The sequence below is a fragment of the Aptenodytes forsteri genome, unplaced genomic scaffold (genome assembly GCF_000699145.1).
Source record: "Aptenodytes forsteri isolate BGI_AS27 unplaced genomic scaffold, ASM69914v1 Scaffold280, whole genome shotgun sequence".
Taxonomy (NCBI): domain Eukaryota; kingdom Metazoa; phylum Chordata; class Aves; order Sphenisciformes; family Spheniscidae; genus Aptenodytes; species Aptenodytes forsteri.
In genome coordinates this window covers 2,106,440-2,117,103 of record NW_008796042.1, presented here as the reverse complement: position 1 = coordinate 2,117,103, position 10,664 = coordinate 2,106,440, and the positions used below count along the sequence as shown (strand labels likewise).

At 39.6% G+C, this 10,664-nt stretch overlaps 2 protein-coding genes across 2 annotated transcripts in view; one reads left to right on the top strand and one right to left on the bottom strand.

Moving 5' to 3' along the window:
- Positions 1–2,856, top strand: part of SPDYA (speedy/RINGO cell cycle regulator family member A) — a 7,025-nt gene extending 4,169 nt beyond the window's left edge. Inside the window, exons 5-6 of the mRNA XM_009285577.2 lie at positions 849–1,143; positions 2,656–2,856. Of these exons, the coding sequence (XP_009283852.1) occupies positions 849–1,143; positions 2,656–2,744 (384 nt within the window). The 3' untranslated portion in view covers positions 2,745–2,856. The remainder of the gene's footprint in view (positions 1–848; positions 1,144–2,655) is intronic.
- Positions 2,857–2,931: 75 nt separating this feature from the next.
- TRMT61B (tRNA methyltransferase 61B) overlaps positions 2,932–10,664 on the bottom strand; it is a 10,590-nt gene continuing 2,857 nt past the window's right edge. Inside the window, 8 exon segments of the mRNA XM_009285591.1 lie at positions 2,932–3,040; positions 3,227–3,307; positions 4,150–4,385; positions 4,803–4,894; positions 6,205–6,239; positions 6,242–6,388; positions 10,201–10,303; positions 10,389–10,654. Of these exon segments, the coding sequence (XP_009283866.1) occupies positions 2,997–3,040; positions 3,227–3,307; positions 4,150–4,385; positions 4,803–4,894; positions 6,205–6,239; positions 6,242–6,388; positions 10,201–10,303; positions 10,389–10,654 (1,004 nt within the window). The 3' untranslated portion in view covers positions 2,932–2,996.

Here is a 10,664-nt window from a genome sequence, read left to right as displayed (position 1 = left end):
CATCTGTTGTTTCACTTCATTCACTTTAGAAATAATTTTGTGTCTGTGTTTGCTTTACAAATGATAAGTCTGTACACAAGTAAAACCTTCAAATAAAAATCCCAGCACCTCAGGTGAAATTTTAATCCCTTCAAAATTCATAATACAACTTCAGTTGACTTTTTAAGGTAAGGGGATTTCACTGCATTTAAAAAAAACTCAGAAGGACACACTTCTAACATTCTCTACTATTAATGCAGTGTTACAACCTACATTCGTCAAACGTATTAGGAGGGGAAAAAAGACATTCCTCACTTTTCAGGTGGAATGTATCTGTCTGGAAAAGCCCTGTCATGTTCTAAGAACATAATGTTTACTACAGCTGGTGGAAAAGAAAATCTCATTTACTCTAGAATCCCATCTCTGGGGATGGGATTAGACATTTATGGGAAAAGTACAAGGAACAAGGCAAGCGTAGGATGCTTTTCCCAGCTTACCCTCCCAGCTTCCAACGGTCATTAGTTCAGCGATGTTGTGAACCAGAAGATCCACTGAGTTTATATTTAGTAGTTAGTAAAAGACACCGTCTTCAGTCCAACGTACAAAGCATAAGCTGGTATTTGTGATGATTCACATGAATATACAAGGCTGTAAACTGTTGTGTTTCCACATCTGTTTCATAACTGGTTCACTTACTCATGCTTAAGGTAGCAAACTTTCTAGTGAGACAGAAGCAGGTAGATAATAGATGATACCCATTTCAGCTGCATAGTATTACTTCTCTGCCATACATTAACTGGATCCCTTGTTTTCAGCTGTATGTTTTCCCATTATTTTTACTGTTTCTGATGTAACGGCTGTTCTGATAGGTGATGGCTATTGCTCCAACACATTATGTATGGCAGCGAGAACGTTCTATGCACCACAGCGGAGCTGTGAGAAACTACGATGATGAAGTACAGCTGCCCCGAGGACCTAGTGCTACTCCTACAGACTGCCTGCTTTGTGGTAAGAAAGGAAGATTTGTACGACTAGGATTATCATCATCTTCCTCCTCATCTACTGGAACTATGGAGATGATGGAATTACGTTCATCCCAGAATTCAAAGAACACCTTTCCAGCTGAAAAAATGCTCATTGACTCTCCTTTTTATTATGGCCAAGGTATGGTTTAATATTGCAAATAATTTTCCATTAGTTTAGGCAACTGAGGCCGTATTTGCCTCAGACGCGATCTCTCTGCGTTAGCAGAAGTCCCTATTACAAATGCAGTTACCTTGGCAGAACTGCCATAGTTTCATTTTCACATCTTGCCTTTTGACTTCCTGGAAGTACCAAGACTTCCTGGAAGTACCAACTGCTTTATATTCTGAGTCTCTTCAAATTACCTTCATCTACTGCGGTAGATTTTGGGTTGCGTTCCAGACTATTTAGGCATTTATTAGTATTCTTGCATTATAAATTAAATTGAGAATCCTGTTTTAAACGCTTAGGATTGGCTAGAAGAAACAGTAAAAATACTGGTGTCTGTCACATGACTTTTTAACTTTTAGAGTGTGCGTTATGCGAGTTAAAGTGCTCTTGTTGAGAGCACCGTTTTTAGAAGGGGCAGGCTGCTCAGTTGCTGTCATCAGTTTGGACATCCATTAAATCACAATTCACTTTTTCCTTCAAGTGTGTCTCAATTGTTGACAGAGCTTATACAAGATTTCCTTTTAAGATTGGGGTACGAGTAGAAAACAATACAGGAGTTTATTGTGAAAATTGTTTTACATAATTGAATCTTTGCACATTAATCCGCTCAAAATAGCGTCCTGAGCCTTTGCATGAGAAGCCTCCATTACATACAGCAGTTATGGGGCAAATGCTCGTTGTTTAATTTATTATTGAGTGGAACACACTTGAGATGTGAACTTCCTGGGGGAACTGTATAAAGCCTCAGTTCTGCAAAGATACTTTCATGTGCTTAAGCACTGCGGAGTTCTTAGTATACTTATTTAATCCAGGGTTACAGTTATTTATAGCTCTATTTTTTATTTGCATATGTTCTCACTAATATGCAAATTTTCACCATTATAGTAGGATTGTGTTACTGCTTTTGACAGCTTCAGTACAACTGTGATTCTCAAGGGATCCCTCAACTTTGAAAAATTTGGCATTTCAATCTTCCTTGAGATACAGAACAAGTCAGGTGGCTACAATGTGTCATTTAATAAATTTAATGTGTTAAACATTAAACACACCACGTGCTTATGTGGAGGCTTACGTGAGACCCTAAAAGACTTAATTTTAAATCTGTTTTTACTTGAGAGATCTCGCTTTTCATATCTGACAAAGGTCAGAAAAAATTGTGTTTATTTTGACCATTTGAGAATGTTTTACAGAAAGTTCACAAATGACCAGGCAACTTTCAGCATGGCTGGTGGAAGTGAACCAAAGCTATACATGTCAACAACTGGTCTTTTTCTTGAAATTAGCACAGCTTTATCAAGAGAACAAATTCAGTGAATTTCAGTTTCTCTTTACAGTTGTGCTTTAAGAACATTCTTTCGTAAAGAAACTGATAGCCACCAGTTGGCAGCCAGTGAAGTCAGAAGCTGCTTCGTTTGCATTTCAAAGGGCAGACTTTGATCTGTTATTTTCTTACTAAGTTTTTTTTCTCCTTATTTCTGGTAGACTGTCAGAGCCTGTCCAGCAAAAGGAGACGAGGTAGCACCTTGAACCAAGACAAATCCATGGATTGGTTTACAAGCAACGAAGAATGAAACACACCCGATGAGACAGAAACAGATACCTTGCTTTGTGGAACAATCGCTGTTGCATAGCAACACCACACCTGATGATTCTGTTAAAACCCTTCCCTTTAAATAGTAGGTGGGATTTCAAACTTTGTATGTGGTAGAAATCAAAGCAGTCATTACTTAAGTTACACAACGTGTAAAATGTAGCAGCTACTTTGTAACATTTTATTTTATTCTGATACAACATTCAAATTAGCAGCTATGGTCTCAGCAGCATCAAGAAAACAGCGGTCGAAACTTTCTCAGCTTGGTAAGGAATGCTAATTAAAAAACAAAACAAGTTACTACTTCAGTATTTCAATATACAATGATTAGTTTATTACTATAGGTTTTATGATTTCATGATATAGTAACATGTCAAATACTAGTAAAAAACCCAGTATTTTTGAAAATAAAATACCACTAAACTTTTAAGATGAAAAAAAAAAATTTTCCAAGTGTCTCACCTGAATGAGCATCCTGCGAGTAAGATGGTCTAGCAACGTAAGGCACCGAGCAGTATGTTTCAGCGTCATCAGAAAGTGATTCTGTGAGAAGTAGATTTTTTTAATTCTTTCCAAGTTTAAAACATAATCGCACAGACTACAGTTGCCAATGCGCATGGATTATTTTTCCTTGACATGTTTCCGTTTTCTTTTTGCTTCTGTTAAAGTGCTTTGTTGTCACCTATCAGTACATTCAGACCTCTTTGCTCTACTATGGATTTTGCAAATCTATACTAGTATGAGGCATCTTTTTTGGATTTGCCAGAACAGCAGGATTACAAAACAGACCACACTGGTAACGTTTCTTCTGTGGAATCCTTAAGCCCATCAGGGTCCTCTAAAGCAGCACAGGATGAGCACAGAGGACTGAATTTTATATTAAAAAAAAAAAAAAAATAATTTGTAAACAGTAGTAGAAGGGCAGTCATTCTCTATTTGCAGATTGCAGTTTATTTTCTACTTAGTCTAGATTTTTAGTAAGACACTTAAATTTAAATAACTGTTAGTATATCCTTTTCCAAACCTGACAAGGTCTAGGCTGTCCAGAAGCTTGTCTAGTCTTGACAACAATGTCAGCTGACCTAAGAAAAAAATACTGCCTCTTCCTATAAACTTTGCCTTCATTATATCCTTGGATTATCAAATTGCAGTAACAGGATCTCTCATCAGCAATGATGTTCTTACCATTGTATTCACTTTCTTTAAGAACCACTCGATCCTGAATGTGGATTTCTTCGGCTGTCCAGAAGCTTGTCTAGTCTTGACAACAATGTCAGCTGACCTAAGAAAAAAATACTGCCTCTTCCTATAAACTTTGCCTTCATTATATCCTTGGATTATCAAATTGCAGTAACAGGATCTCTCATCAGCAATGATGTTCTTACCATTGTATTCACTTTCTTTAAGAACCACTCGATCCTGAGTGTGGATTTCTTCATATTCCTTTTGAGGTGGTTCTTCAATATTTTCTTGAGTTTCCACCATTTGGCTTGATTTGCAATTCTTGATTTTAGCAGGGAGTACCAACCAATTTCTATGAGTTACCTCAATGATCCTTTCGCACAAAAAAGGGAGCTTGCAGGTCCGTATTCTGTCTAAAAGGTCAATAACCTGTGTGATGCTTTTAAAGAAATGCAAAGGATGAAGTAGTATTTCAAAAACTCAAATCATACACTGCTAGTCTCAATTCTACTGCCTTTGTCGCATTCTTTACCTTTGAGGTTACACGAGCCCTTCCATTTTAGGGCAAAGGAGCTAGCAACCCTACTACTGAATTGGAAAACTGAAGTTATTTTCAGGATGTCATTAAGTGAAAACTTCCACTGACCATGAGAGCGTTCCCAAAGTAAAAGCCAAAGGATTCAGCCAAGTGTAATCTATACTGAGTGCAACTCCCTAAAAAAAATTACATGGGGGGGGGGGGAATTTCGTTAAACATTTAAAATATACATCCAGCATTAATGAAAAGATGTTTGGTTTTGTAACAGTGCTAGGTGATGCCTGAATAAATGTGTAAGCATCAGAAGTAAATACTTACTTTGCTAAATACACAGCACACACACCACCCTGTTTCAGACTTGGGTGTACGACAGGCAGAGCAGACTGAGGGTTAAGCATATCCAGAACTATCTGCAAGAGAAAGATACATATGTTTTCCCAGTAAGTATTAATATATCTATCAATTTTTTTCTGTAACAACAATGCTTGAAAAAACAATGTTTATCTATGGAAAATGAATGCATACACAGCAGTATGTAATCACAAACCAGTTTTATTACTGCCTCTCAAAACCTTAGAGAAACCTGAGGTCCACACATCTACAGAACAAAGTCCTTGCTACTTCCAACTGAATTTCTATTAAAACAGCAAGTAGCATTTCACCAACATAGTAGTCCTGTGTTAACGTTAAACCTCCTACTAATTAAATTCCATAATGCTGACATTAGTAACAATTTTTGGAAGACTACATTTACTAGCACCTTTGGATACTTAGTTTTCAAATGTCAAAAAAAAAAAAAGTTCCAAGTGCATCTTTATTAGGAAAAGATCACACTACAGCCTCAATGTTTAACTTGCTGTCTGTTTCAGGATTTAGAAAACTTCTGTCTTTGGCAATTTATCCATCTTCTGCTCGAAAACTATTTAACCTGTAAAACAATGGGATATGCAACACCTGATCCTTCCTGTAGATGTTACTTTTCAAGCTTAAAAAAATGCTGGTTTTATGCTATACATTTAATTTCTTTCCTCAAACCGTTTAACACAACTGTCGTTTGTTTAAAGCGTTAATGTAAGTGGTTTGTCTGCTTTACACAGAAGAGTGGTTAACATCTAGCTGTTTTCCCCAGTGCGTCTCCCTTTACAAAATCTGGATATAAAAAGCAGGACAGGAGAGCAAGCAGGAGCATTCTTTACTCTAACTTTAACTTAGGCCTTAGTTACATTGTGTGTTCTATATAGCTGATAGCAAAGTGTTTACGTGTTTATATTTTCAATAAGCTTATGTATTCTTAATGTTTGAAATATATGCCTTAGATACAAAAATACAAGAAAGTAAGTTTGTCTTTGCTTACGAGACAGCAGTGTTTAATTGTAATATTTCTATGCTACAGCCATTATCGCTCTTTCATTTGGGAACCTGTACCTGAAACCTTGAAAATACTTGTAATCTGACCAAAAAAAAAAAAATCACAATGTTTCTTTCACCAATGAAGATCTGATTGTTTTTTCTCATGTTAAACTAGATATGCGAATCCCATTGTCAGTGTGAGCACTAGAGGTTTTAATTTATGCAGAAAAGATAAATGTTAAATGTGGGGATTTTCTAGACTTACTGCATCAAGCGTTATATATGCGAATCCCATTGTCAGTGTGAGCACTAGAGGTTTTAATTTATGCAGAAAAGATAAATGTTAAATGTGGGGAGACTTACGACTTACTGCATCAAGCGTTATAGATTTCATATCCGCAGCGAAATGTCTTTAAGAATGAAATCCACGTTATCTGGCCACTCTTCCATATGTCCTATTTCCCATGCAGCACGCCAGTGCCTGTAATTCTTCTTAGCTAAATTATGATGATCATCTCTGATTTCATAACTTATAACACGCCCTTTGGGCCCAACTGAAAATAGACAAAAGATACTAGACTTACTACTTCCCCCGACCCCCTCCCGTAATAAAGAATTTAGAAAAAAGTAGCAAAGTAAGTAACAGAAGTACACCTTTAAATCTCAACTTCACTTTAGGAAATAATCACACATGAAGTGATCAATTACAGTTTATTTTTTCTTTACATTTAAAACAAATATATGCAGATAAAGTGCTGGGTTAGTTCTTTCACAGACCAAAGTCCATCAATCCGCAGATGGACCAAAGCATAGTTATAGTAGTACAAACTGTTCCCAAGGTGTCCCTTCTTAGGGTTGGGGAAGGGCTAAGAAAACCCCCCACTGATCTCAGCCCCATAGACAAATCTTCGAGCGTACTCTTTGATTTACGCAGGCTTGTGTTATTTTCCTGTTACTGTTTGTAACTGTAATAAATTATTTTATTACTTAAGTATAAATTTACTATCCTGAAAATACCATATGAGTCCAATACACAATATTCTTCATAAAGGAAGTGTTACCAGGATATCCAGGCAAAGACACGCATGTGCATTGCTGTCTTATTCTATGCTTGTATTACTCTAATTTCTCACACCTATCACACCATTAGCTTCTCCTTACTATCTTTTAATGGGTGAAGGCAGCTTTCAGCAATCAGCAGCTCAGCAGGTGAGGTTCTGTGACTTCTTAAGCCATTGTAGGTTGGAGTCACCAGGCTCCTTCCCTCACCTATTGGATCCCACTGTGAATCCATTCAGAAAACTGAACAGGGGAGGGGTGGGTTTCCCGACAGTCTCTCCCTAATCTAGCTCACCCTGGATCAGACCGGGGCCAGAGCCAACACGTAAGGAGGGAGGGTTTCAGCAGTGTCGCCTTTGATCACCTTAAGCAGTTGTAGAATCGCAGCATCAACTCATTACTCAAGATTATCAGTTTGGAACCACTAGAAGAATGAAATTGTTTGCATTGGGGTCAGTCTTATTCCTTGCTCTGCTCACTCCAAAAATTTCCTACATTTTGAAACTGATTTCTGGAAAATAAGAACAACTAGTTAAAATAGCTAGGCAAAACTCTTCATTATTATGAAGCTGCAGTATGTCAAGTTTGCATACATCATATTTTCCAGTTCTCAAAGATCTTAAAGTCATGGCAAATGCCACAGTCTTAACTTTGTCCTGTTGCATGTCAGTATTTTCTGGGAAAGATTAAAGAAGGAACGGAAAATAAAACATAAACTGAGAGCAACACGAAGAGAGGAGATGAACAAATTCCGTTAAATCAATGAGAATTTGGGAAATTAAATAGTTCCATGGACCTTGGTAATGTGCCCACTAGATTTAAATTCCAGCATTTACCTGTGTAGCAGCTATTTTTTCTTGTTGGGTATCACTGTATTAAATGGTGCCAAATCAGCCACCATTAGGAAAAATCAAATCTATTTATTTCTGGGTCAGCACCAAATTGTGTTAAGCTGTGACTAACACCGTCCCTATTTGGTGTTGATTTAAGTTCAAGAAACTTGAAAATAACAATACAATCTCATACCTTTTTCCCTCTCCTCAAGATAGAACTGAACTGGCACACAAGGACTGCTTTCTTCCCATGGATAGGGTTAACAGCCTGGTGATGCCAAGGATTTTGCTGATTTGGCACAGTTACAGCTAAATTAAAGTGATCGGAAGGAACCTATTGGACAAGACTGAAAAAGGAGAGGAATACTCGGTAAGTCCAGGCGTGTTTGTATGAAATGGCCGCAGTGGACTGAATACCCAAGGCAGAACATAATTTGCTGTATTTAGCAAAAGCTAACTTTTGCCTTAGCCAACATCTGGTATTCAATCTCTTTCTTTGGATTTAGGGTCCGCCTGTAGGGGAAGATGGGAAAAGCTAATGACTCTTACTCTCCCTCTCTCCAAATGCATCTCTGGAAACAGAAGTGCTGACTTTCATCTTCTGTTTTGTCAGCTTCTAGCTCCCACCGCAGCAATGGCTGCCTTGAGGATAATCCCATACTATCTGCAAAATCCCATCCTGGAACTACAAAAAAACCCTAGTTTATTGCAGAAAGATGATCGGAATGAACTAAGGAATAGCAGTAGGAGGCAGAGGGAGCAGGAGCAGAGGTGCAACTGCTGACCTCAAAACCTGGGCCCAACGTATATCAAGACCACCGGCAGCCGAGTGATCTTGGGGCAGCATTTAATGGCTGATCATTAAAGTAAGTGTTTTCAACTGAATTAGTATGCCAGGCAGAGATTACTGCAGCTAAAACAAAGGATTAAGAAGAACAAACTGCTCTGTTCATCTCAGTATGGTACCCTTCAGATTCCCTTTGCTGCTGCTTACATGCCCTCGCCAATTTTAAGCTCCTGATGGATCTCGGCACTCTAGTTTGTACCATTTACTGAGTGTAACCATTCCTAATTCCTCATGCTACCCTCAGCAGTATGACCTGGCATCCCAGAGTGGGGTTGAATCAATGGCACTGGTAACATACTTGCTGAATACTAAACTTCCTCAGAAAAGCTCTTGCTTCTAAAAAGCCTTGTATTGTTATCCTGGAGCACGTGCCAAAGGACAGCATTGCTACGTGGGAGAGTAAGAGAAAGCTAATTCGCTGCCCTCCAGTTCTAAGGTTACTTAATGGACTTGAACAAAAAGAGCAGCTTTTTGTTCAGTTTGTCTCCTCACAAGAGTGCAAGAGGAAGTGTCACCTCCCATAGATACTTGGCTGGCTCTAAGTGGGAGTACTGAAATGTCTTCTGCCTTGAACTGTAACGATACAATCACAAAGGCAGCATAGTCTATAACAATGCTTTATAACACACATTGGAAAATAGTAAAAAAGAAATGTTAGTGCTGAGGTTTCACAGAAGCTCAGGATATGGGGTGCTTCTCAGGTTCAGTAACCACTGCTGGCACCCTCAGGTATTCAGTTACTCTGACGGTGGGTCGCCCACAAACCCTGGCTTTGAACATAAGCCTTCAGGATATGCCACTCGTGCTTTTCCGCTGTATCAGTTCAAGATGGTCCATGATGACGTTCCCGTCTTTACACTCAAAAGTCCTTTAACATTGCAGAGAAGGGCAGTATTCTGCAATAGCAGAAATACATTAAAGAAAAGAAACAATTTGAAAACCAAATTCAACTGGTGCTTTATTTTTTAGGTGTCTGCAAAAGCAGTTACAGCAAGCAACTGTGGGGTTTTGGTTTGGGTTTTTCTTTCCTTAAGGAAGTTGTTCTATCCGGAGCCCATAAATCAAATTACTCTGAAATGTGGTCCACTAACAGGATACCTACAGATGAGATGAAGCTTAAGGGTGAGGTTTCACCCTCACTCACATTGCTGAGTGCAAAGGCTCTCTACCTTTTAGAGCACTGAGACCTAGATCAAACCAGGCTAGCTGTAACATGAAAAAATAACAGTGCACATCCACATAAGCATTTTCTCTGGTACCCAGCAATCTGATTATTCACGTGGTCCATCAAGATGAGGAAAAGGAAACTGAGAAAGGCAAGAGATTGGAGAAAGAATCTAGTATGGATGAGCCAAAGCCAACAATAATGATGGCTGAAACTCAGCTTTCTGCAGGGCCTTCGGTAACCCTTTGTACTACAGCCCTTGAACTACAGTCAAAACAGTTTGCAGTCCCTGCACTGGCTCTGGCACAGGTGTAATTTTCCTTTAAGTCACCAAACTGTATATGAACATGTGAACTACAGCAAAACTTTTTAAGAATTGACCGTAAGTATTTGGTCAAAAGAAAGGCAATATACGATAAGGGAATCGCGCTGCTTCTATATTTTCTAAAACCAGGTTCTCACCTGCTCTTGACAGAAACAAGCTCATAGCGCCAGACCCGCTGCCGGTTTCCAAGACGGTGTCTCCCGGGTGGATATCCATCATCATTAACATAGCACTTATATCCTGCGGGTGAGAAAAACACGACACGTTACTAGTCTTAGAAACTAAGGACTCCCAGTCACCAGCCAGCCCGGTGAGCAGCCACTACCTTGGGGTAGGCGATGGTGGGCCCCCGCGGCATCAGCAGCACGTACTCCTCCAACGAGGGCCGCCTCAGCAGCAGCCGCGCCCCGGCCGACGTGCACAGCACCTGCCCCGGCAGCTGCCCGATGATGTCGCGGTGGGGCAGAAGGCCGCCGGGGCTGGTCAACACCGAACCCGCCGCCAGTCGGCACAGCAGCTTCAGCGTCGTGTTATGCTTCCGCCGCACCTCCGCCAGAGCCAGCTCCCCAGCGCGGAAAGGGCCGGGACGCGCTCCCGCCCC